At 38.4% G+C, this 27,443-nt stretch overlaps 1 protein-coding gene across 1 annotated transcript in view; it reads left to right on the top strand.

The window, feature by feature from the left end:
* The window catches only part of SYNE2 (spectrin repeat containing nuclear envelope protein 2), a 300,041-nt gene that overhangs the window by 44,208 nt on the left and 228,390 nt on the right, over positions 1–27,443 (top strand). Inside the window, exons 11-22 of the mRNA XM_055132548.1 lie at positions 8,491–8,655; positions 9,589–9,701; positions 10,707–10,869; positions 12,414–12,498; positions 13,129–13,310; positions 14,843–15,007; positions 18,173–18,310; positions 19,568–19,741; positions 20,833–20,991; positions 21,283–21,456; positions 25,272–25,406; positions 27,235–27,393. Coding sequence (XP_054988523.1) covers positions 8,491–8,655; positions 9,589–9,701; positions 10,707–10,869; positions 12,414–12,498; positions 13,129–13,310; positions 14,843–15,007; positions 18,173–18,310; positions 19,568–19,741; positions 20,833–20,991; positions 21,283–21,456; positions 25,272–25,406; positions 27,235–27,393 — 1,812 coding nt within the window. The remainder of the gene's footprint in view (positions 1–8,490; positions 8,656–9,588; positions 9,702–10,706; positions 10,870–12,413; positions 12,499–13,128; positions 13,311–14,842; positions 15,008–18,172; positions 18,311–19,567; positions 19,742–20,832; positions 20,992–21,282; positions 21,457–25,271; positions 25,407–27,234; positions 27,394–27,443) is intronic.

Below are 27,443 nucleotides of genomic sequence, written 5' to 3'. Positions count from 1 at the left end.
ATGTAAGTGTGGTGCAAGCATAAGTTCTTAAGACCATTTTCTTTTTGCTCTAAGCAGCTATTTTAAATAAGTTAAATTCACCCTATCACTGTCATCTCGTTGCTCATCAGTTTGCTTGAGCGGGCACCAGGAACATCTCCATTGTGAGACTTGTTGTTACTGTTTTTGGCATATCAAATACACCACGGGTAGCTTGCCAGGCTCTGCTATGTGGGTGAGATACTCTCTGAAGCTTGCCGGGCTCTCTGAGAGGGGCCGAGTAATTGAACCCAGGTCTGCCGAGTGCAAGGCAAACACCCTACCCACTGTGCTATTGCTCCAGCCCAGATGTACTATAATACCCTATAATAGAACTCAAGTAGCAGTCTCTAGTATAGTTAACAGAAGAGCCAGAGGTAAACATAAGATACCTGCCCTGCAAGTAACTGACCCCAATTCAATTCCCAACACTGCATATTGTCTCTGGAGTATACTGCCAGTGGTCACTGAGGAACAAAGTGCAGGCGTAACCCAGATCACCTCTGGGCAAGACACAAAAATAAAAAATAAGTGAATAAACAAAAGCAGATGATGGTCCTGTAGTTTAAAATCTTCCTTTCAAATACACAAATTTAAGTTCACTTTCCATATATTGTGTTCTCAGTAGAAAATTGAGGGGCATGAAGACTCATGAATATCTCACTTAAGATGTTACCACAAGGCTGAAAAGAGATAGGACAGCAGGGAGGGCACTTGCCTTGCATGCTGCCAACCTGGGTTCCATCCTGGTACCCCATGTAGTTTCCTGAATACAGATGTGAAAAGGCATGGCCCCAAAACAAACAAAAATGTTACTACAACAAATTTTTCTCCTAGAAGAAGCATACCTATACATACCTTTAACTAAGTATACCTTAGTTAAAGGACATTTTAACTTACTTAAGTTAGGATTGCACTGTGCTAACTTAAATAAGTTTCAAATATTTAAATAAGTTAAATTATTTAACATAATAATTTTTATATTTAAAAACATAAAGTCTTATACATTTATCTAGATATTTACCATTTCTGATTTTTTTCCCTTGGAGGTTTCCTAAGATCTTTTTCTTTTTTGGATTTTGAGCCATACCAAATGGTACTGAGGGTGTATTCCTTGCTCTGTGGTTAGGAATAACTCTTGGTGAGGCTCAGGGGACCATATGTGGTGCTGGGGTTCGAACACAGGTCAGCACATGCAAGGCAAGTGCCCCACCAGCTCCAGTCCCTTCATCTTATAACTTAGGTCAGTAAGTAAGAGTTTTCTCAGTTTTCTTTGATCTCTAAAATGTCACCATTTTGTCTTCCAGCTTTTAAAAATGTTGAGGCTTGTTGTAGAAACCACAGAATTCACTCATTTTTGAATAATTAATTTTTAGTACATATTTTAAATTGCAACAGGGATTGTATGGTCTGCGAATAAATAACTGACTCTGGATTTACAGATTCCTGCTCAAATATTAGGCTATCAGAAAGGACAGCTTCTTCTGACACATTTAGGAATGAATTCCAGGATGGTCTAATGGGTTAAGAGAGCTTCCATTGAAAGAGTACTTCATCTGGGGTAATTGGTACCTCCAGAGATCTTCCGCTCAAGTGGGCAATGCTTGTTCTATTCTCTGAGTATGTTCGCTCCAGCTCGGACCCAGCCCTGTGAAGGGCAGGGGCTCATTGCTCCCTGCCTCCATACCATGGGAGGGAAGTGCGGAGATACCTTCTGCATAGTTCAGGCTGTTCCAGGCCACAGAGACCCAGCCTCGTTTCACTGAATTGGATTTGGAAATGTTTGTTGCACCAAATAATCAGAAAAACCATAAGGATGATTTTGCTAGGTGGAATGCTTCAAATTGATAGTAGCTTGAAAATTTGTTTGTTGGGTAGAATACAGCACTTTTTTAAACAAATTTTTGGTATAACAAAATGAGATTTACTTTGCAATCATGAGGTATACAAAAGTTAGTGGTATCTGAACTCTTGCTGGTTTGGTTGTTTGAGATCACATATTCAGAGCATCATAGTATATAGTTTTATTCACGTTTTCTATAAGTAATAGCAGCTTTATTTATTAAGAGCAGACAAGATGTTTGGAAGGGGGTTCAGGCAATATCCAGCAGTGCTGGAGGCTACTGCCTGCTTTGTGAGCACGGGGGTTGCTCTTATTGGTACTCAGGGGCTATGTGGTGCTGGGGATTGATCCTGGGTCCCCAGCATGTAAGACTGGCATCTAACCCCTTCACTGTCTCTCTATCCCCAGCTGATAGGATCATATATAAATTTTTAACCAAAATTCTAGTGTAATTTCCAATGGGAGATCAAACATGGAAATGTTTTTCCTTGTTAAGGTAGAAAGAAGAGGAATAAAAAGTGGACATCACCTTCTCTTTTCTCTTCTGAGTGCTACATAAAAGCAGAGTCATCTGGAGACAGAAAACTCACTTAGGGCTTTATTCAAAATACACACAACTCTTCTTCCTTTCTTTTAGAGTTTTGGTTTGGGGGCCACATCTAATGGTGCTCAAGGTCTACTTCTGGGCTGTGTGTGGGGTTGGTTCCTGGTGGTGCTCCGTACTCAGGGTACTGGGTAGTGTTGGGAATAAGGTCTGGGCCTCTAGGATGCAAAGCATGTATGTGCTCAGCCCTTTGATTTATCTCCCTGGCCTAAGCTTTCTTTTAATTGTAAAATGAATGATAGTCCAGCCCGTAATATCTTCCTTATGTTTTTACTTTCATTTTTGTTTTTATGGGTCACATCCAGCAATGATCACAGTTTACTGACTCTGACTCTGTGCTTAGGGATCACTCCTGGTGGTGTTCAGGCAACCATACATTGAACCCAGGCCTTCTACACGCAAGGCACACACCTTACCCACCATACTAGCTCTTTGGCTGAGCAATATTATTCTTATTCTCTTACTCAATCCTGTATCAATTTTCTGATTCATTTTTTGGCAAATGCACAAATTAATTATGATGCCAAAAGTACGTGTTAGCTTATTTATGTTAAAAGCTCATTATAGTAAAAATATCTTCATTCTTTTTATAATTAGTGATTCCGTAACATATTTGAGATTATAGAGTTGTGTTTTGCCATGTCTTTTGAGAAAACAAGCTTACAAGGCAATTAAAGCATAAGAAAATTCTGCAACGTATCACTTCTATGTGGAATATAAAAAAGCCAAACTCATAGAAGTAGAAAAATTGTCAGCAAATGAATACAATAGAAGAAGTAGGAAGGACTTGATTAAAAGGTATAGATTTTCAGGTCTGAGGCACTGTTTCTCAACTGGATGCCATAAGGTCCCTGTGGAACTTGAGGATATTCCAAGGAGGACACAGGTGAAAATCACATAAATGGGGACCACTTTCATGAGATTTGAGGTACAATCAGTAGAATGGGGCCGTATAAAAGGAACATAAAAGGACAAAAGATTGGAAATCCTAGGGTCTAATGTAGAACATTGTGACAAAAGTTGTTAACATGATTATATCATTGAGATTTGCTTAATATGATACTTAAAAGTTCTGGCTGGTGATAGGTATGCTCATTAATTTGGTGGTGTGAATCCTTTTTTTTTTTTTTAAATCAAGTCACTGTGAGACACACATTTACACAGTTGCTCATGATTGGGTTTCAGTCATCCAATGTTCCAACACCAATCCCTTTACCAGTGCACATTTCCCACCAATAGTGAGAATCCTTTCATATAGTATATGTTGATGCATTTTCCATGACGTACACTTTATGTATCATGCCATATTTTTTTCTAATGTAGGATTACTGCTATTTATTCAGCCATTGATTAAGCTGATTGAATTGGGCATGAACTCCACATTATATTTTAAAATTCAGAATATTAAATTTATTTTATTGCTTATTATTTTTATTATTTTTAAATCACTGAGTTTCAGTCACAAAATGTTCAGTCACCCAACCCTTCACCAGTGCATATCCTTGAACATCCAGGTTTTCAGTATCCTCCCGTATCCCAACTGCCCCCCGTGCCTCTATGACAGACAATCTCCCCCATCCTCTCTTTTGTATTGCTTGTTATGAATAGCATAAGATGTCATAGCCACGCTGTCCTGGAATTCTAAAATTTTAGATAATTAGCGTCTGGAGAAAGCTCTACAGTGAGCTGCTCACTGTAGAGATTCTTTTGTGTGTCTTTGGGTCATGGCCGTTAAGGAGCTTAAGTAGCAGCCAGAGGCAGGTTGTGGGTATGACCTCCAGGGTCCCATGAGGATGGGGGGGATGAGAAGGACCAGCCCATCCCCTATCCCTTGAGACCTGGAGTTTGCCATCATTGAACCTGGGAATCTGCACTTCTCATTGGGTTCGGAAGCAGGGGAAGGGATGACCCCTGCAACCATCTGAGGCACCCTGGTGAAGTCGGCCTGGCTTAAAGTCTGGGGGCATCTCTGCAGTGAGGTTCTTGGTTCGAAGATTCTTTTGTGTGTCCCTGGATCATGGCCTTTGTTTCCATCTTTTCCAGAGAAATAAATATTGGCATATGCCCTGCAGGGTTCGCCCACTGCAACCACTGTGCTGCCAGCCCTAACAGCGACTTTTGACCTCTTGAGATTTATGGGTTTCTAAAATAAGGCCAATAAATGAGCTTGTATAGCTGAGCCGGAGATTGTAGGTGTGTCTCCCACATACCTAACTTTTGACCGTTTATTTTCTTGGCAAACTTGGCCCAAAGTTGTTGGGGTTGGCCAAAGGCACAGCGGCAATTTTTAAAATATCAGGAAGTTGAAGGCATCATCAGACTGCTGATGCACTCGCCCTATAGGTACAGGTTGACCTGCTGATGGCACCATGCCCCCATTATCACACCATTTTGCCAATAATTTTTCTCAGTAAAGCCAAAGAAAAGCAAACCATAAGATTCAATGAATCCTTTTAATTAAGTTTTATTTAAGTGACTTAAAGAAAACTAAGTTGTCCTTATTTAACATTTTTATATTTGGGTAGTTGGCTATATATATATGCATATGTACATATATTCACAAATATATTTTAATATTTGCCTTATCTCTACTAGGTGCCCAATTTGTTTATTAATTTTAGAACAAAATGAATGAGTATAATATCATATATAAATTTTGCCTATTCTGTTCATAATTTAAAAGCAATGTAGGACCAGGAGATAGTACAAGGGTTAAGACACAGGAAGTGGTTGACCTCAGTTTGTTCCTTGGCACCACATGGTCCCCTGAGCACCACTGGAAGCCAGCACTACCAGCTTCCCAGCAACGCCAGCTGTGACCCAAACCTACCGAAGAAATCCTAAATGAAGCAATGTGGCTTTAAGTAGAGAGTGACAACTCATTTAGTAGAAATAACTAGAAGGAAAAATAGATTTAAAAATCATATTCACATTAGAGGAAGTGTTTAAGTGAAACATTCTGATATGTGCTTTATCTTTATCATAGTGTCTTTGGAATAAGAATATAGAGGAAGCCATGCAAGAGTCAATTGAGTTCAGATTAAAAGCCACATTCTTAATGGGGTCATCAGGAAGGAGGTGGCCCCAGACCTGGATTTTCTGATGATTAAGAATTCTGGTTATCACTGTGAAGTCACGGTTCTTTAGGGTCCTACCCTATCTTCTCCCTTACTTGGTTGCAATGCTGACCATACTCTCCTGCAGGCTTATCTGCATCCCCAGTTCTGTGCGTCAGCCAAGAGCTATCTATGGCTTGTGTCAATCAGCTATATCTGATTGACCCTCAGATATAGAGGGCTATGCTGAATTTATTCTTCCATTCATAGCACCTAGTTTGGTCAAGACCCCACTCTTTTATTTATTTATTTAATTGCTTGTTTATTCCCTTTTATGCCTTTAATTTACTTTCACGCCCTCTTCTGCTTAGGACTGGTACCACTGTGATAACCTTAATGTGTATTTTTGTGTTGTATATGCTCTTATAAAATGTGTGTGCCTATATATATATAGCACTACACTGTCTGTAGCACTGTCGTCCTGTTGTTCATCAATTTGCTTGAGTGGGCACCAGTAACATCTCTATTTTGAGACTTGTGGTTATTGTTTTTGGCATATTGAATACGCCACGAGTAGCTTGCCGGGCTCTCCGAGAGGGACAGAGGAATCGAACCTGGGTCAGCAGCATGCAAGGCAAGCACCCTACCTGCTGTGCTATCGCTCTAGTTCAGTCCATATACTTAAATGTATATGTAAGTGTTGAAAAATGATGTTGCATGTTGTTCTATTTCTTATATTCATTTCTGGGCACATGCATTTTCCTATTCATTTCTGGTTGCCATGCATGTGCCTCTCATTTGTGATTAACTGCAGTAATATTCTGTGGTATGTGACCGTTACATCAGTTCCACTTCAGAAACCACCTGTATACTTATATATGACTTTTAGCACAATAGATCACTCCTAAGTGTGTGATCAATAATACTGTGAACAAATTGTGATGGCTTAAAGGAAAAATGCAGACAGAGGGAGAGAGAGAACAAAAGCTGGGTGTATAGTCAATTTGGCTTGAGAAGTATGGTCCTGCCCCAAGGACAGACCGCATGTATGGCAGTGATCCTTGTGTATAACTTAGTTAAATGGTAGCCTAGAAATCATGTAGACTTATGTTAGACCGTTCTATGACATTATCATAATGATAGAGTTGTTTGACACTGCGTTTCTTTTTAAACATTTTTTATTATTCGTTTTAAAAATTTTATTTTATATTTAAAAAGTAGTTTGCAATATTTGATTACACTTAATATTCGAACACAAATCCCACCACCACTACAGCTTCCCATCATTATATTTTGGATTTTCCATCCTGAACCCCAACTCCTTCCCTAAAACAGAACCAAAATAATTTATTTTGTATTGTTATGAATAAACCACTGAAAATGCCTCAAAAACTTTTCTTAGAGGAGAATGTGTGAAGACTGCTTTATTTCACCCAGGGGCCATTAAGCCCTTCTAGAAGAGATTACTAATATGTTGTTAAGGGTTGAACCTAGTGTGCATATATACATATATATGTACATATATATAGCTCTGTAAAATATATATATATACATTTTAAGATCGATTGCTTTCTACTTTTTTTTTAAGTTTTTATTTTATTGAATCACCGTGAAAAAAATTACAAAGCTTTCAGGTTTAAGTCTCAGTCATATACTGATTAAACCCCCATCCCTTCACCAGTGCACATGTTCCACCACCAAGAACCCCAATATACCCCCCTCCCACACACCCCCACCTAAGTAGCTAATGATCTTCCCTTTATTCTCTATACTTTGAATACATTCAATATTTCAATAGAGAACTCACTATTATTGTTTGGAATTTTCCCCCAACAATCAGAACTGCTGAAAAGGTATCATTTAATAATTTCTTTTCATTGCTGAGAGTGAAGACTCTGAGTTCTTGGTTTTGGGTTTCTGATATTTTAGCTCAGTTCACAGTCTAGATACATAGCTGCAAGAAGCCGCTCTGGGTGCCAAAATGGGTTAGAAGACCTCTCAATCAAAGTCTTTAGGAGCAGAGGGTCCCGGTTGCTTTCTACTTTAAACCTCTCAAATGTGATGCACTATTCTTGGAGTATGAATGGTATAAAGTATGTGATACATTCAAAGCCGCGTGACCCAGGGATAGGTTTACTTGTGGGTGAGGCTTGGCCTGAGTGTGTCTCTACATGAGCATGGCGGCGGTTGAGTTCTGGAGGTTTTCAGCTGCCAGACCTTGGTCCTTTGGTGCAGGAAGGGGTCTCACCTCCCTCTCCAGGTTGCCCCAATTGAAACAGTCCGGTGTGGGGTCCAGCAGCATGGCTATGGCGCAACACTGCATTTGTTATAGAATATCTCTATTGTTACGTAGCATGTGATTAATATATGCATCTGTGTGATTTGTTTGCCTGTGGAAAATAGTGGAAAAAGTGAGGGATAGGAGGTTGCCTGGATTGTGTGGAACTTTTGGTGAAGGGTAGTTATTGCAGAGTTATAGTTGTCTGTGATCTATTTGTGTCTGCCATACCTGTTGAGAGGGATGCTTCAGACTTTTTTTTTTTTTTTTTTTTTTTTACTTTTTGGGTCATACCTGGCAATGCACAGGGATCACTCCTGGCTCATGCACTCAGGAATTAACTCCTGGCGGAGCTCAGAGGACCATATGGAATGCTAGGAATCGAACCTGGGTCGGCCGCATGCAAGGCAAACGCCCTACACGCTGTGCTATTGCTCCAGCCCCGCTTCAGACTTTTTAAATTTCCTTTTCCTATTTCTGAATTTATCAAAACCCTTGTATTTATCTTTATGCCCTTTGTCCTGAAGCTACTGATCAACTCATAGCCAAATATTTTGAGTTAAGACATTTACCCATTGATCAAGATTCCCGTGACTTACAGATCAAAGAAACTTTAACTATCAAATATACCTCATATGAAGAAATAAACCAAAAGTACACTTACTGAAAAAAATCTCTTTTACCTTTTCAGATTAATGTGTGGAAGACAGAGCTGAATTATAACTTGCCCTCACCCCTTTGCCAAATTGAAGCTTGGCTCCAGGAGGTCGAGAAGCTGATAGATGAAGATCTGTCAGATTCCCAGAATTACTCTGAAGCTATGACTCAAATACAAGAGAAAATGACTCTATTCAAGGTGGGACAGAGAAAAAAGCAGCATGGAAAAGAATCTGTAGTTTACTAAAAACTACTCTTGAGTTTACTAAAAAATACTCTAGACTTTATCTTTGAAAGAAAGGAAGACAACAGAACAGATATTTGAGGATAGTTTAGAATGATTTCTGAGGGGTTTGGGGACTTAGAAGATATCTCCATTCTTCATTAACTTTTTTATCTTAAGGTTGAAATAATAAGAATCTAGAATTCATACTTTACATACATGTAAAGTATGTCAAAACTAGTTTAAGATGTTCAACATTTGTTTCTTACCAAAATAGCAGGAAATAATTTGATATGTGAGATAAATCATTTAAGTGCACAAAGGAATAAAAATATATTAGAAAACAAAGATTCTATAGTATTTTTATCCAGAAAAACCTGTGGCCTGCCACTCTGTAAAGTGTTTTAATTTGAAACACTTATGTTGAGGGGCTGAGAGCTAATAAGTGGGTAAGGTGCTTGTCTTGCACAATGTCTATGTGAGTTTGATCCCATGGCTTTATTAACTGATTCATTAATTGGGCAACCTGCCCAATTTACAACATTTGTAAAAAGGTTCTCCAAGAAAAACCCAGTACAAAGTGAAAGGTTTTTTTAGGCAGAAAGAGAAAAGGGAGATAAGGGGAGAGGGAATTGTTTCAAGCATGAAATATGGGAAAAGATTGTAGAAAAGATTATTTCATCTTCCTTTGAGGAATGGAAATGGTGCACTTTCATTGGTGTTGACAAGAAAGTTTCATACTTACCAGCTAGGAATACACTGGGAGTGAAGGGGTCAAGGATTGTTTGGGGTCTGAAATCATAATAAGGTTAGGTATTTAGCCATTGAATTTAGCATGTGTGCCTCCATTTTGAGCCTGCCACTTTTTTTTCTTTAAGAATGCCATGCTATTTTTTTTTTCCTTTTTAGAATCTGATGGATAAATTTGACTATCATTTGAACACTCTCCGGGCCTTTGAAAATGAAAAGGAAAAACATCTGCCATTGGTACCACCCAAGAAGTTAGAGGAAATGGAAAGGCGGTTCGTAGCACTTCTGTTCCACAGTTGCTGATCCATGTACCTCTAGCACTAACATGGTGCCACTGGGACCATAAGATGTAGATAGTTAGATAATTTCCAAGAAGTAGGATCTTGTCAATTTTATAATAGTACCTTCATCTGTTATATATGGGTACTCTATATTTCTTTTCCTTTTCCTTGGATGGAAGGATATGGTAGGGCAAAGTTTGGGATTAAGGACCAGAAACATCTGTATGTCCAGGTTTGGGCTTGTTACTGTCTTTCTGAGATCAGACGAGATGGGGTGGTTCTGATAGATATGGCCATAGACTACCTCTTTCTTTCTGAGTTTGTTTTCTTATTGGTACGTAAGGCTATTTGTAATCATGTGAAAGGGGAGGGCTATGAAAACTTCTTGAACTCTAAAATATTATAAAATGTGTACTATTTTATTGATCTTTATGTTTATTTATAGGCTACTTATTCTAGTGGTAATAGGAGAGTGTTAATTCTAATAATGAAAGCTTTTGTGCCCATGAAATAACTCAGTGGTTCCTTTTTTGGTCCCACCGTGGTTCCAGAGGTCCCCAAACCCTACTGGGCCAGGTCCCTACCATTGAACTCATTTGACTGAGTGTTGCTGGGAATAGCCCTCAACCGCTGAGAACTTCTTGTGGTGTGGGGGAGGGGGTCCCCCAACCCTCAACGGAAATAAAAGCTTTTAATGTGTTAAATCTAAATTATAATTGTGTAAAATTATACAGAAGTTTTCAAATTTTATAAAATAATGTGGAGCCATATTCAAGATTTTTCAGTAGGAGAATTCAGTTAGATGTTTTTACCTTTGACATAGTTGTTTTGTACCTAAGTCCCATTGTTTGTTTTCTTTTGTTAAATAAAATGCAAGATTTGAGGACTCTATGTGATTCAAAAAAATGTTACAGCCCAATAAGTTTTTAAATGCCAGTTATCTCACATTGTGGCAATCATAAGAAGTTAATTTCTACAACTTCTACTATTTTTCAGAATCTACATCATTTCGGAGAAAAAATTTTTTCCACTTCTAGAATTTCATTACTATAAGTACTTAGTCCTTGGTTTGCTAGATGAAGTGAAATCAAAATTGGATGTTTGGAGCATCAAATATGGGAGCCAAGAGTCTGTGGAATCATTGCTGGAAGACTGGCATGTAAGCTGCTTTACTTTGTTCAAGGCAGTTATTCTCCCTGTTTAGGGGCTGGGCTTGCATATTTTTCTTGGAATAATTTCTCTTTACCTTTTCATGTTTTGAGATGCATTTTCATTAGCTTCAATATTTCCCAGGGGGGAAATTATAGGTAATCAAGTAACAGATAGAATAGAGAGACAGAAAAAGCAGCATTATTGACCACCCCAGGGAAGATTGGGATGTTACCAGACTCACAACATAATAGAGCAATTTTTATTATAATTTACATTTAAAAATCCTACTTTTATCTTCTGGACATTTTAAATAGTTTTTTTTTCTACTTAGATTTATAGCTTTAGTAAAAAATTAAGTTTTTCCTGAGACAGTTAAATCTTCATTCTCTTAATTTTTTTTGGGGGGGGGGTGGTCACACCTGGCGATACACAGGGGTTACTCCTGGCTCTGCACTCAGGAATTACCCCTGGTGGTGCTCAGGGGACCATACAGGATGCTGGGAATTGAACCTGGGTCGGCCGCGTGCAAGGCAAACACCCTACCCGCTGTGCTATTGCTCCAGCCCCTCTCTTAAGTTTTAAGAATGGAAGAACTACTTTGTAGGAAATGTATAGGATAAAGGAGAGAATATTGACCCTTTCTACTAATCAGTTAGGCCTGTTACCCTTCTTTCTGCTTGAGATGCAGTGAAGTGTATAAAAAAAATTCAGAGTTCTAATTTTAGTGCAAAAATGAAAACAATGATGAGGAAATTTGTCTATAATTTGTAGTTTAATCACAGTACAGTCCCAAACTGGACATATCAATCTTTTGTGGGTTTTTTGGGGGGGAGGGGAGCACATCCGGTGATGCTCAGGGGTTGCCTCTGGCTCAACACTCAGGAATCACTCCTAGTGGTACTTGAGAGACCCACTGTACTACCACTTTATTCCCAATGGACTCATCATTCTTAACAAGACTAAATTTTTACTTTTATTTTCTTTGACTTTTTACATTTTTCATTTAAAAGTGTACTATTGGTTGCTGAAGAAATTATGTAGAAAGAAATCATGTAGGAATAAATCATGAAGAAATCAAGGGCAGTGGTATTGCAGATGGCCGACCTGGGTTGGGTCCCTAGGAGCCCAGATGGCCCCCCAAGCACCTCCACAAGTGACCAATAAATATACTATTGGCATAATAAGTTTATAGTATATAAGAGTTTTTAATTAGTTCAAAGCTTTTCTATGTCAAAGTCTGCTTGAATAGGTCATAATGGATATGAGTAGATTTGAAATCAATACAAATGCTAAACCTGCCTTTTCCTATAAGAGGGAAACCATTTTGGAGCCATATAGCCATAGATAGCCTCACACATCTATATATAGCCATATATATAGATGTGTGAGGTCTCACCTGACACCTATGTAATATTCATATTCATGGTTTCTCCTAGAAAGACCCTGTCTTTCTTCATGTCAAGTGCCTCAGCAGTCTTTCTGTATTTCTGTCTTCATTTTTTGATATATTTTTAAAATCTGAAAATGTGTTTTTTCCTTCCATCCACCAAGAAATTTATTGAAGAAAAAAGATTTCTAACTCAACTTGAAGCTTCTTTCCAAGAATGTAAAGAAAGTTGGGAGAATTTGAGTAAAGGTATGTATTTACTAAATTATTATTATTTTTTAAAGTTAGTTTTTATGAATAAAACTTGGTTAGAAAGATGTATGAGGAAAGGAAGAAGGGAAATGTGTTCAAGAGAGAACATGGGCTTCAACAGAGTGAAAATAAGCAAGCAAAGGAACAGACAAGCAAGTGGGATTCGTGTTTCAGGGAGGACATGGGTTTGAAGAGTAAGCCCATTTGCTAAATTATATTTATTGAAATTGTTTAATTAACCATTATGAAAGACTATGTAAGCTTTAGGTTAGTTATTTTTAGATGAAATGATGAATACTTAAAAATTTTTTACATCTATTTCTCTTTCTTTATATATTAATGTTTTACAAATTAGTATTATGTGTGTATTAAACTAATTAATTTTTTAAAGTATTACTTTTAAAAATTAATTTATTTAGTCTTTTTAATTGAGTCACTATGAGAAAAGTTACAAGGCTTTCGGGATCTAAACTAATTTAGATGTTAGTTTAATGCTGTCAGTCTGTTGTTAGACAATTCAATATATATATATTTTATTAATATGTGTATATTTTCTGATGACATGATTTTGTTAATAGCACATTTTTCTGAGATTACTTTCTTGTTTGGTTAACCATATAGCTGGAGAATATGAGACGATTAGAAAACAATATGAGATGATGGAATATAAATTTTGTACATATAAAAAAAGTATATACAATGTCAAGTCAACTTTACAGAAGGTTCTTGAGTGTTGGGCCACATATGTGAAAAACCTTCGCTTTCTAAAGGCTTGTTTTGAAAACACAAGAAAGGAACAGATTAAAGAGGTATTTATTGTCTAATGACACCTGCTCATTTTCTCTGTTTTCTGTTTGGTTGGGAGATTCTTACTTTCAACCCAAAAATAAAAGGCCAGAGAAGATTGTAAGCTTTGCTGCTGGAAACATTCTCTAAGGTCTTGGAAAGACTTTTCCAGAGGAAGTTTTCTTCTTTTATAGCCTTTATATGCAAGTACATACAGGTGCGCTCTCTCTCTCTCTCTCTCTCTCTCTCTCTCTCTCTCTCTCTCTCTCTCTGTCTCTGTCTCTCTCTTACATATATTCAAAAACAGTTTCTTTATGGCACGATTTCTCTGCTTATAGCTTTTGGAAGATATATTGCTAAATTTTTTGGAAAAGAAGAGATTTGAAGATCTGGGTATCCGATAGACACATTAAAATAAATTAATGTTAAAGAAAGTCCTTTTCTCCCCATTTGTGTGAATACTGTTAAAATAGCTCTGAAACCTTCTTGAGTATCTGGAAAGGAGAATCTGCAATTACTTATATGTCAGTGAGAGTGGGAAAGAAATGTACTTGTTACTTATGTAATGGTTGATATTATAATTCTTCTTTGAGGTAGTTTTCTTTACTCTCACTTTCCACCCTCTGTTGCAAATGGATAGAGGGTAGTCTCTTAGATTAAAGAGTTTCAAATAGAAACAAAGACTAATCAGCAAAAATAGGCTGTTGTATGAAAGTGAAAATTATGTGAATTGTTTGAGTGTAAAATAAGTATTTGAAGTGTTAGTGAGTCGTTACTTCTCCCCTTCACTTATATCTACATAAGAAGTTATGATGGGGGCTGGAGAGATAGCACAAGGGGTAGGGCATTTGCCTTGCATGCGGCCGACCCAAATTTAATTCCCAGCATCCCATATGGTCCCCCGAGCACCACCAGGAGTAATTCCTGAGTGCATGAGTCAGGAGTAACCCCTGTGCATTGCTTGGTGTGACCCAAAAAGAAAAAAAAAAGAAGTTAATGATCTTCTATCAATAACTCTGAAAAATAGCACTCTAAGCTCATCATGGCCAAACTCTGTACTGTGGCACCCTGGCTGCCCAGGAGAACTCTCAATATAGTTTAAGTTTTGAGTGATACACAGCAACATTTATCTGATAGAGATCAAATAAATAATGGATTATCTTGTTTCTAAGTTATTTGAACCTGATATTTAAAAAGCAGTATTAGACACTGGCCTTGGAAATCTATGAAAATTAAGAAACATTTAGAGTGGCATGAATTGTAGGTTTGGGAACTTCTAATAAAAGCTCATTAGTCAACCAGAAAGTTGGAAGATCAAATGCTTCCCACAAGTTCAGAACCCAATAGTGACGACAAATTCTATCAATAGGGTTGGGGAAGAAGAGTGAGCTCACAGGGATGGCTATGAGAGAATCCATCGAGAGGGAACGCCAGAGTACCTGCTTACACCTCACATTCATGTTTGCTTAGAACCAGCTCAGTAAAGGTCTATTCTAGACAGTAAAGGAATAAGTCTTATGTCACTAAAATATGATGTTGATTATATGTCATATAGGTCCCATTTGAGACATTATGCCAGTGGAATCTTGACCATGCTGCTTTAAATGAAGTGGGAAATTTCTTAATTGATGTCAGCAATGATGAAGTTGGATTATCTATTACTAAGGAACTGAGAAGGCTCAATAAAAGATGGAGAAAGTTTATTACAAAAACTCAACTTGTAAGTCCTTTTATTGGTAACATCTTTATTGACACATGTTTATAATTTATATACCACATAATTAAATTATATGACTCAGTTGTTTTTAATATGTTCAGAATCACACAGACATCATTGTAATCAATTCTAGAACATACTCACCACATTAAAAATAATTGTATTTAGTAATAATTATTCCCTGTTTTCTCCCATTTTCTGTAAGCCTAGGCAACCCATGATCCATTATGTCTCTATAGATTTGCCAATTGAGGTTATTTTGCTAAAATGGGATCATATAATATGGGGCCTTTTGTGTTGATTCTGTACGTATCATAATATTTTTTGTTTATTTCTTTGGTGGGGGGGGCACATCCAGTGGTGTTTTCATTGAGCTGGGACTCCCTTCCACATGAAAACCATATGTGACAGGACTTTGAGCTATCTCTCAGGGACTTGTTTTTGTTGCTATTGTTTTTTCTCTCAAACAGTGCTCACAGAGCTGGAAGCCATACCTGATTGCTCAGCCTAGCAATGAGTGGGGAGCAAGGGAAGATGACTGTGATACCAGGGATCTTGTGCATGCCAGGCAATCCCTTTGAGCTAACTCCCTGGCCCCTGCATAATAAGTTTCAATAAAAACTACCTTGCTTCACTAAACAAACAAACAAACAAACCAAAAATCACCCCCAGGAGAATATTTACTTACTAGATTTCAAGATCTTTGAGAACAGTCTGGTTTATATTTATTTTATACTTATTATGGTCCCCCCAAAGAGCAAAATGCCGATGAATTTTTAACTTAAATTATTAAATTACTTAGTCTTACAGACTGAGTTTTTTTTTAAGTCTTTGCAGTACTGTGATTTGCAATCCTGTTAATGATGGTTTTCTACATACATCACTTCAGCACTGCACTCATCACCAGAGTGCCTGCCTCCCTCCAACAACACTTGCAGCATTTCCTGCCCCCACACACTCTCTTGTTCTGTTGTGTGGATATTTGTTGCTATCTTACTGTGTATCTTAAAATTGCACATATAAGAGAGATAATTCTGTATCTATTTCTTTCCTTCTGACTTCAGCATGATACTCTCTAGTCCATGTGGCATCATATTGCATGTTTTTTTCCTTTCTTATAGCTGCATAGTATTCCATTGTATACCATAATTTCTTGATTCATTCCTTTGTATTTAGGCACTTGTGTTGTCTCCATATATTGGCTAATGTATTTACCACTGTGATAAGCATAGGTGTGCATATATCTTTTTGAATTAATGATTTTGTGACTTGGGGGTAGATGCCAAGAAGTGGTATCTATGGGTTATATGGGAGTTCTATTGCTAATTTTTAAAAATTTTTTGAGATGTCTCCATATTGCTTTCCATAGAGGCTGAATCAGATAACAGTCCTGCCAACATTGAGGACTCAACACAACCTTGCCAACACTAGCTGTTCCCAAAGTTTTGTTTTTTTAAATGTAGGAGTACTGCAATTCATTCTGCCACTGATTAAGCTGACTGAAATAGGCATAAACTCCACATTACTTTTTTAAAAAAAATTATTAATTTTATTTTCATAAAGTTGTTCACAAGAATTGTTTACATTCAACATTTCAAAACCAATCCCACCACCATTACACCTTCCCACCAGTATTATTTTGAATTTTCCCACCACCACCCAAGCCTGCCCCATAGGCAGATGCTAAATAATTTACTTTAGATTGCTTGTTATGAATAGTATGAGATGTCATGTGATGTTCTAAACATTTTTAGATATTTGGGGTCTGGAGGCATCTCTGCAGTATGTATCTCTCTTCAGAGATTCATTTGTGAGTCTCTGAATCATGGTCATTAATCCGCAGTTAAATGGTCTGATTTTGATCTCTCTCAAGATTTATTTACGGGTCTACATACATACTTCAGGCTGATAAATGAGCTTGTATAGCTGAGGTAGAGGTGGTTTGTGGGTGTGACTCCCACATACCTAACCTTTGACTATTTAATTTCTTGGAAAAGTTGGTCCCAAGTGATTGGGGTCTGGCGAGAGGCACAGGGGCAATTTTGGGTTATCAGGAAACCTAAAGGCACCATCAGGTTGCTGATGCACTCACTTCTGCTGGTGACCTTCTGGGCGGCACCATATCCCCTGTTCCCAAAGTTTTTGATACATGCCATTCTCACTGGTATGAGATGATATCTCAGTGTTGTTTTGATTTGCATTTCCCTAGTCATAAATAACAGTGAACATTTTTTTCATACACCTCTTTATGATTTTTTAAAAGTTTTTGGCCACACTCAGAAGTGCTCAAGGTTTACCCTGGCTCTGCACTCTGGGATCACTCCTGGCAGGCTCAGGGGACAATATGGGTTGCTAGGGATAAAACCTGGGTCAGCCACATGCAAGTCAAATGCTCTACCCACTGTATGGTTACTCCAGCCCCTCTATGTCTTGTTTGGGGAAGTATCTTCTCTCCCCATTTTCAGATGGAGTTGTTGGATTTTTTTTATTGTTGTTGAGCTTATGTGTGTTTTATAGATCTTGGATATTCCTGCTTTATCTCATGTATTATTAAATATTTTCTCCCATTCAGTTGAATGTCTTCTTATTTTAGCTTGAGATTTTTGGGCTTTGAAGAAGTCTTTCAATTTGATATAGTCATTGTCACTGTCACTGTCATCCTGTTGCTCATCGATTTGCTCGAGCAGGCACCAGTAACATCTCCATTTTGAGACTTCTTATTGCTGTTTTTGGCATATTGAATACACCACGGGGAGCTTGCCAGGCTCTGCTGTGCAGGCGAGATACTCTCAGTAGCTTGCCAGGCTCTCGGAGAGGGGTGGAGGAATCGAACTCAGGTTGGCCTCATGCAAGGCAAATGCCGTACCGCTGTACTATCGTTCCAGATATAGTGTTATATTAAAATTTTTGTGTTTGTTGTCTTAGCCTGCGTGGCCAGCTCATTGAAGACACCTTTGAGGTCAATTCCCTGTCCATTTTTCCTATATGTTTTCTTCTGTGTGTTTTATTAGTTCTTGAGATTGAGTTGTTTTATGGAAAATGCTCTTAACCATAAAATATACAGAATATACCATATCCACTTATTGTTTATTATATATTATTGTTTATTATTTATTATCTTAGCATTAAAATGTGAGTATTATATTTCATAAAATTAACTTTGTATAGGATATGAACCTGCCACAGGATCATTCCAAGTTCGACAGTTCTGGAAATAATGAACTATCTAATCAAGAACAAGCAACTGCTGAGTTTTTCACAAATATAACAGGAGAACATCCTGAAAATCATAATCAGAATGTAAAGGTAAAATAGTTATGCTTTATGTATTTCATTTGAATGTGGAAATAAATTTAATTTGACTATTTTTCTTTCTAAAATATGATGGTTTTCCTGGAAAATGCTTAGGAGATCCTCTTCATGAACTAGCCTTTGAAATTAAAGTCCTGTGTCTCCCTCTCACTCCCACACTCATGCCTGTGTTTTTATGACTTATGAATCGTGCAGATGGAGAACTTCAGGTTATTTCTGATTAGTTCTCAGAAATTGTCTAGGCTAGTCCCTGTCTTGTCTTTCTTTAAAGTGGGAGAAAAAAATACAACTTTATTTCTTGCTAAATTGGCTAATTTGGAAGATGATTTATATTATAGATAAGAGTGTGGAAACGGGATGAAAAAATGCACAGGCAAGATATAATAGCTAGGGTTGATGATGCGCATTCTTCTGAACAATGATTTACACAGTTTTACTTTGAAAAGTAATTTTTACCAGCCTTTGGCCAGTTGCCGTAAAGGAATGCCAGTGTTCACTGATCATACACAGAAGTATTCAGAGAAAACGTTGAAAGGTCTCAGTTCCTTTTAGAGTGAACTGTTCTTCTCATGCATTTAATATATAAACTGATTAAAACAAAAACTTTACGAGTACATCTATTATAAAGAGATGTAACATATAACCTTTATAATGAATTAATTTAAAAGGCCCAATTTTGTGAAAATTTCATTGAATCTCATTTTCAAGATATTTCACAGATAGTATTGCTAATGGTTGCATTTAATTAAATGGTGTGCAAGTCTTAGACATATGTTGAAAGAACCAGTACACTAATTTTCTAAACTTTCATTTTATATATGTAAAATGGAGATGATAGTTTTCTAATTGGTACAAATACTATAAATGAAGAAATACATGCGAACAGATCTTGAAGTTTTTAAAGTGATAGATGCTGTCTTGCGGTATTTTTTGTTTGTTGATTTTGTTATGTCTCTTTGGGTCACATCCAGGATGCTCAGGAGTTACTCCTAGCTTTACATTCAGGAATTACTCCTTGAAGTGTTTCGGGGAATCTCTACGATGCCAGAGATCAAATCCGGGTCGGTTGTGTGCATGGCAAATGACCTACCCATTGGATTATCGCTTCCGTCCCTGTCTTTAGATATTTTTGTTCCAAAACTTGTTATTTTATCTTGAATTAGCACTCTTCAGGAGTAAATGTTGAAAATAAAAAATCATTTGAAAGTGTAAGTGTTGCCATTTTCTTAGTGTTAATTTTATATGTTGTAGGCTGATGAAAAGCCTGAAAAAGAAAATGAAGAATGCACAGGGCAACTAAAAATGGCTGAAGAGGTGGAAAAACTGTCCAAACAGGTAGAAATCTGGGAGGCAGAGACCAAATCTGTTTTGGATCTTCTGCTGTATGAAGATGAGGTGGATCCCTCAGTGGAAGAGTCTTTGCAGGTATGAGTGCAAACGTTTAAAAGCAACCCTTCATAGTTGTCAACTATGAATGCAGGTGAAGGTTTTTAGGCCAGATTAGCCCAGCGAGAGTACATCTGCTTTGCAGGCCTGAGGCATGAGTTTAGTTTTAGTACCATCCCCCAATCAGAGTGTGATCCCTGTGGTACTATCCTGCAGGATTCCTTGCACTGCAACATGGGTGTGTGATCTCCAACACACCTCAGACAAATGTATGCGAGCACTGCAGCTAAAGTTTGTGATCACCACAACCAGGTGTGCCTGAGTGTCGAGGAAATTCTGACCAAGAGCCAGCAAAAAACCAAGTGGCACATTCTGAGAAGTGGGAATACTTAGGTTTTCTTCTACTGGCAGACCCAGCAGGGCTCACTCTCCTAAGTCTGAGCCCTGAACAAAGGCACAAGTTCTGCTTTATAGGATACCTGGTGGGGAATGGGGGCATTTGCAGATAGCTGGCAGGAGAATACAGACAGAAAGCAGAAAATCCCAGGCTTGTTATTTTGCAAAGCAAGATCTGCACCACCTCAGTAAAAAAAAAAAAAAAAAAAAAAAAAAAAAATTCAAGTATATTCCTAGTTCATTCTGTGATCACGGAACAAGGAGGATTTCTCAAAGATGTCCTAGGCATGTCTTGTAGTTCAGGTACAACAGACTATCTTTGGCAGCTCTTATTTTCCTGGCTACTTGGCTGTTCATTATGGGAACAGGATCTATTTCCCCCTATAATTAGGGGGGACAGGGGTTTTCTTCATCATGAGAACCATAACTCAAGTGTACATGGACTGTGATCAACAGCGTGACACTCCCTCCTGCCCCATTGGCACAATTACAACAAAAAGGAAAGAGAAAGGGAAGAAAAAACAAAAGATAAAGTGTTTTCAAGTAAACAGTATAAACCTGCTGTTCAAGTTGGGTTTTGGTTGGGAGTTTAAAAAAATAACTTGGCTTCTCATTCCCGGTCACTTGCATTCCAGCTCTTTGAGCCCTCTGCCCAGCCCTTGATGAGATTGATGCTAATGTTGAACATGTAATCAGAATGTTAGTTACGATCTCACTTTAATTTGTCTTAATAGCATCTTATTGCCAAAGGCTCTATGTACGAAGAACTTGTATCTAGAACTGAAGATACTTTACAAATGGATATACAAAATGTTTCAAGCCAGGAATCCCTCCAACACATTCTCACAGCTGGACTTCAAGCAAAGACTCAGGAAGTTAAAGACAAAGTCCAGGTCTTTCTTTAATATTTTCTTTTTAGTGAATTTACTTTTAAACACTGTGAACAGAGAAAGATAAAGAAAAGGTGGCAATTTGGAAATGTTTCATGAAATAATACTTTTGCTTTATATATTTTTGTGATTTAGAGCATATTGTAAAATCGTAACATGTTGGATTTCTTATATCTATGGAGAAAAATATAAGTGGCTAGTGAAGTCATTGTTATGACTTTACTAAGAAGTTGAGGTATGCATTGTTAGGAATTTCCTAAGAAGTGTGAAGTTGGGAATGTTCTGTCTTTACAGATCAATGTGGTAAAATTACTCACAGTGCTGAAGAATTCAACTGAAGCCTCACCCAACCTGGATATCCGGGTGAAAGTGGAGGAATCACAGACAGAGCTTGAATCATCAATGAATAGGGCTGAGCACTTATTGGACCAAAGAGAATGCCAGAGTGATCTGATTTCAAAATACAAGGTGGGAGTCTTTCAACCATCTGATATAGAATATTTATTATTAGCTGCCTATTGCTTTTAAAATCAAGATATATTCATTATGGCAATTATATCCACAATTTTCTGTAACTTGAAAAAAATTCACAGTTTTATGTATTTATCCTGATACTATTAAAAATAAACATTCAAGTGAAGGATTTTTAGAATTCAAATTTTACTGTTAGACTTCAATGAGTTTACTGATATAGTAAAAAAGCCACAGCTTACTCTATGACATTAAGAGCAAATTAAATTTCTCTGGATTTTTCTTTAGGGAGAGGCATTCCCAGCAGTGTTTGGTGGCCAGGTGGCACCTGGGATCAAATCCAGTGCCACACTTATGCAGGACATATGCTCTACTCTAGGATAACAGTGATTTGTCCTTTCTGCCTTGCTGCAGGGTGCTTAGGTTTATTGGGTTACTCCCATAACAATGCTCCAATTCCTCTGTGCTTATTTGTAACTTCTTTCTTTGTGCTCTGTAAATAGTTTTTTCTCTTCTCCTTAAGTCCTTTGTATAGTTAACTCAGAGCAATGTCCTTTTTGTATGAGCACAAGAAGACAGTTAATGCTATGCTTTTGTAACATGGGAGTTAATTGAGTCCAAATGATATTTTCCTCCTGGACATCTGTTCTCTTGACCTAAGCTTCAGTTGCCCTTACTTCCTACTACCCCCCAAAACAGAGTCCCGACGGGGATTGGATGAACCCAGGGCAAGTGGTGAGTTATGTGCTACCCTGGCATCGAGATGGGCCTGGCCAAAGTGCCACAGTGCTTAACTATAAGTTAAGAGCTTGGTCATGGACAAATTCTGTCATAATCCAAAAAGTAATAACTAGATTCGGACCTTGCTAGGGTTAGGAATGATTAATCTGGCCTAAGCACTGTAGTCTGAGTCTGTGGCAAGATGTTCCCAGGAGAGTTTCCCCACAAGCCTCAAAGTATCTCTTACTATGTCCATACAAAAATAATGAATATTCAGATGTTAATTAAGACATTAATTAAGTTATTGGACTAAGGAAAAGAGGAACAACCCAAGGTGTTGTTTCTGCCCTTAAGCCTGAAGGACAGTCAGGAAGGGCTTTCTTATTTTGATTTTGCTACCAGACTCCTGTAGAGTTGGCCCAGAGTGCTGGGTTGGAGAGAGTTGAAGGAGCTGGGAGAGAGAGCAGGGAACAAGATGGAGTGCAGAGATGAGCGAGAGAGACAGGAGGAGCCAGGAATGAGGGGCAGTGTGAGACTAGAATGGGGGGGCTCAGAGAAACTGGAAGAGGTGTGTGGGAAGAATGGAATAAATGGCAACTGATCAACCAACCAGCTTGGCCCCCATTTCCTCCTCCATCTGCCCCACGATTTGGGCCACCCCGCCTGGGTGAGCAGCCCAAGACCACCCAACTCGGGCAGCAAGGGGGAGAGCTACCAGGCTCCCCTGGCTGCCCGGGAGATTATTCACTCTATCTTTGAGCTACCCCCTGGCCTTCCTTTCCCTTTTTAATTGGTAAAATAGGTATAATAATTCCAGCCCAATCAAAATACAAAATTTGTTGTGAGGACTTAAATAAAAATACAACACATAAAAAATAGTTAAATCGAAGAGTTAAATATTCAAATATAAAGATAACACTTTAGTCATAAAATCCTTTGATACAAGTTACATATATAGGCTATTGCTTAAAATCTAACATACATTTTATATAAAGAAATTACCAATTTATTTCTTTTTCTGATAGAAAGTTTAAGATATATCTAAGATTTATTGTTAATTTAGACAGAGAAATGTGCTGAGTGGGGGGTATGTAATGGCAAAGCAAGGTCTCAACCCTTGGACACATGGGAGAGGAAGAGTAATATGTTTATTATTATTACTTTATTATTAGCACTGTATAGCACTGTCATCCCATTGTTCATCGATTTGCTCGAGTGGGCACCAGTGACGTCTCCATTGTGAGATTTGTTGTTACTGTTTTTGGCATATCAATACGCCACGGGTAGCTTGCCAGGCTCTGGCATGCAGGCGGGATACTCTCGGTAGCTTGCCAGGCTGTCCGAGAGGGACGGAGGAATCGAACCAGGGTTGGCTGCATGCAAAGCAAACACCCTGTGCTATCGCTCCAGCCTTATTATTATTATTATTATTATTATTATTTATTTATCATTTATTGTTTATCATAGGTATATAGTGCTAGCAGTTAAACCCAAGGCCTCAGACTTGAAATGCACATGCTCCTCCACTAAGCCATATTCCAAGCCCTTCATTTATTTAGTATTTAACAATACTTGACATTGATCTCAACCCTGCTTTGACTTAGTGTATTGTTACGCATAGTGAATCCAGTTATCAGGCGTTTCAGTATTGCTTTTCCCACAGCCTCAAAGCCCTTGCTTGATCTTTGCTGTTGCTTGGCGCGGTGCTAATCGCCAACTTTGTGCAATGCCCGGGTCTTCTTTCTCTCTCCCATCCCCCCTGCTGTTTAAGACCAAGAGCAGAGAGCTGAGCTTCAGATCCATTGGCTGTTGTGAGGAATCACTAGGCTTACTTTCTGAGGGGTGTAAAGTCAGCTCAGGGAAGGAGCAGGGAGAGCAAAACACAGGTTCTTCCTCTAGCCGGCAGAGGAGTTAGCACAGCAGCCCTGCATACTGTTTTTTTTTGTTTATTTTGGTTTTTTGTTTTTTTTTTTAATTCCTTAACCATCTATATGGAGAACAGACTCTTGCTAAAGAAAGCTTATGGAGTGTGAGGCCATGGATGCGCCTTTGACACTGGTCTTCATTGAGGCAGATGCATTTTCACAGTGGGCACACCATCCCTCTCCTGCCAGGCTCTGTTTCTGGACTCCTGGGGTTCCAGGAGCACATGAGTCCTCGGGGCACCCTGCCAGCATGTTGGGCAGAATGTGTCCCTGGTCACAGATCACAGCAGCCTCAGGGGAGACCTTGGGGCTCTGCATTGCACCCTTCTCCTAGGACGGCTGCAGCAAATATGTCATGACTTGAAATAAAGAGGTTACAGGGTGAAACGAAGCTCCACCCAGCTCGATTGCCTTCTCCCCCAAAGTTACCGTCACAGTCTCCTTCCCTAGGGTTTTTCAGCCTCTTTTCTTTTTTCTATCTTTGGTTCTGCCCTTCTCTGGTTACGGAAGCCAGGTTTCTGCTCTTATAGGGCGTTGCCAGGTAATGGGCTCTCCTCGAGCAGGTGAATGTGAGGTCAGGAGCGAGCGCACCTCTGGCTCAGTAAACTGCGCTGTCTCTGTCCCTAACTGCTTCCATGCTTTTCTTGTGGATTATCTGTGGGGTTGGCCCTGGGCAAAAGTTTGAAGTTAATAATAAAAAGGTTTTGCCCTCTGGCAGCCTGAGACGGTTAGTGCACAACAATAAATATTTTTTATGGTAGCATTGCTACAAATTATGTCTCACTGGGCACTGATTTTGCTGACTTATTTTTCATATTGTAATGCTTAAGAAGTGTCCTTGTCCAATACGGCCTATAGCTCATTATGTTGCACAATAAGCTTTTCAGTTTTTTGTCAATGGGATAACAAAAAATCACTTTGGATATTATAAAGAAGTCTTTATCTGGGCTTCATCTGTATAACTGCATTTGAATAATAAGAATTCCAGAGTTGAAATAAGGGATTTCAGTTTTAATTTACAAAGAGAAAACGTTCCTATATGAAGCTTCACATGACTTCAAAGTTCCTTCTGACTCCAATCTGCTAAACACCCACCGGAAGGTAACTTTGAAGATTTGGTAGTAGATCGAAGCTTTCACGCTCTTATTTGCATTTTACCCCCTGTAGGAAGCAATAGCAATGTTAAACACTAAAAGTCTGATCAAGTATTTGAAAGCTGTTGAAGAGCTGAAAAATGATGTGACTGAAGAAGAGAAGAGGTCTTTGGAAGAGAAGAGTAGAGAACTCTCTGCCAATTGGCAGGTAAGAACATACATCTGTATCTGGACCTGATGATGCTTATCGATTTTAACTTTGGGTCTGTGTGTTTCAGCATCATTCCTGGCTGTCCCTATCTTCTCTGCATCACAGAGGAGCTGAGCCTTGTAGGTTATGGTGCCCAGACCCAGAATCATCTTGTTTCTAAGTTCAGTCTGTGACCACTCTGTTTAAACATGAGAGGGTGAATGAAGGGGCAGGAAAGGGAGAGTTGACAAGTTTCATTTACCTTCCTCTCTTGATTAGTGAGTGCTTTTAGCACTGAGTGGTTCTGGCTGTGGTTCTGTGATTCCTGCTGCTGGTGGGACCCCTCCTGTCTGGGCTCTGTAGAAGCTTCTAGTATTAGCCAGAATGATTTGGATTTGCTTTATTGTCCCTTCTTGGGCTTCTCACAATGACCAGAGGCTGCATCTATGGGTGCTTACAGAATCCTAAGGATTGGGCCAGGATTGCACTCAGTGCACATGTGCTGTGCTGAGATTGAACTTGATTGCTTTATTTTGTTTGTGGGCCACACTCAGTGATGCTCAGAGAAGGGCTCAGGGAACCCTCTGAAGTGTCAGGAATTGAACCACCAGGTTGACTCTGTACAAGGTAAGAGACCTGCCCACTGTAGTATCTCCAGACTCATTTGGATTGGACTTTTGACCTCATACCTTGCTGCTGAGTTAGCCTTGGACCCTAAAATCGTAAATTTTGAAATTATTTTAGATTTATAGGATTATATTTAAAAACACAACAGTACATGGGGGCCAGAGTGATACTACAGCAGGCAAGGTGTTTGCCTTGTACGTGGACAACCTAGGTTCTACCCCTGGAGTACCAGATGGTTCCCCAAGCATTCTCAGTAGTGATTTCTGTGTGCGGAGCCAGGAGTAACCCCTGAGCATCACCAGATATGGCCCCCAAACAAACAAATAAAAAATAAAATTAAAAACTCTACAGAGTTCTAGCACAACCTGACTTTAGTGGCTCTTATTAATAGTGCACCATTGTCAAAATTAATAGTATATTATTGGTACATTATTAACTAGAGTTTATACTTTAGATATATAAAGTTTATGTTGTGTTTTCACAAAGTCCTTTAGTTCTATTCCAGAATTCCATCCAAGATACACATTGCACTGAAATGTTTTGTCTCCATAGGCTCAGGTATATGTTTTATACTGATGTCTCCAAGTTTGCACCTTGTCTTTTAATTTTTTTTATTTTATTTAAAAAAATTTTTTTTATTGAGTCACCATGTGAAAAGTTACAAAGTTTTCAGGTTTAAGTCTCAGTTATACAATGCTCGAACACCCATCCCTTCACCAGTGCACATATTCCACCACCAAGAATCACAGTATAGCTCCACCCCGTCCCCCCACACCCCTAGCCCCCCCCACGGCCCTAGCCCCCCCCTGCCTGTGTAACTGATAAATTTTGCTTTATTTTCACTTTGATTGCATTCAATATTTCAACAAAACTCACTATTATTGTTTGGAGAGTCTCCCCCCTAAAGTTGCAACTGCTGAAAAGGAAGCATTTGATAATTTGTTTTCCACTGCTGAGAATGTAGAGGTATGAGGTCCAGTGATCACACTTAGTGGCTTTAATTTTTTTTAACAGTCTCTCATAGCAAAAGAACAAACTTGCTTGTTAGAAAGAAACATTTTATGTGTCTGGTGTATTTTAAAACATCCAAGGCCACAAGGATGAATTTCATTTAATTTCTATTTCTTTTTATTACTTACAGTTATTTTATTATGTTTTGAATGAATATCTTTTTAATGTATTCTGTTCTCATAGTATGTGCCTTCATTTTTCTCTGCAGTTTCTTAATCATGAAATGTCTCTGTATATTGAACAACTGAAAATAGACATTGAGAAAGGAAAAATTAATGACAGTATTTTAAAACTTGAGAAACAAATAAATAAAGAAAAGAAACTAATTCGCAGGGGAAGGACCAAAGGTCTCATCAAAGAACACGAGGTATTATTTAACTGTTGTCATTCTGGGAGTGTTATCCTAAACAGCTAATG

Source organism: Sorex araneus, chromosome 3 (genome assembly GCF_027595985.1).
Source record: "Sorex araneus isolate mSorAra2 chromosome 3, mSorAra2.pri, whole genome shotgun sequence".
NCBI classification, from domain to species: domain Eukaryota; kingdom Metazoa; phylum Chordata; class Mammalia; order Eulipotyphla; family Soricidae; genus Sorex; species Sorex araneus.
This window is presented reverse-complemented; position numbering and strand designations above follow the sequence as displayed.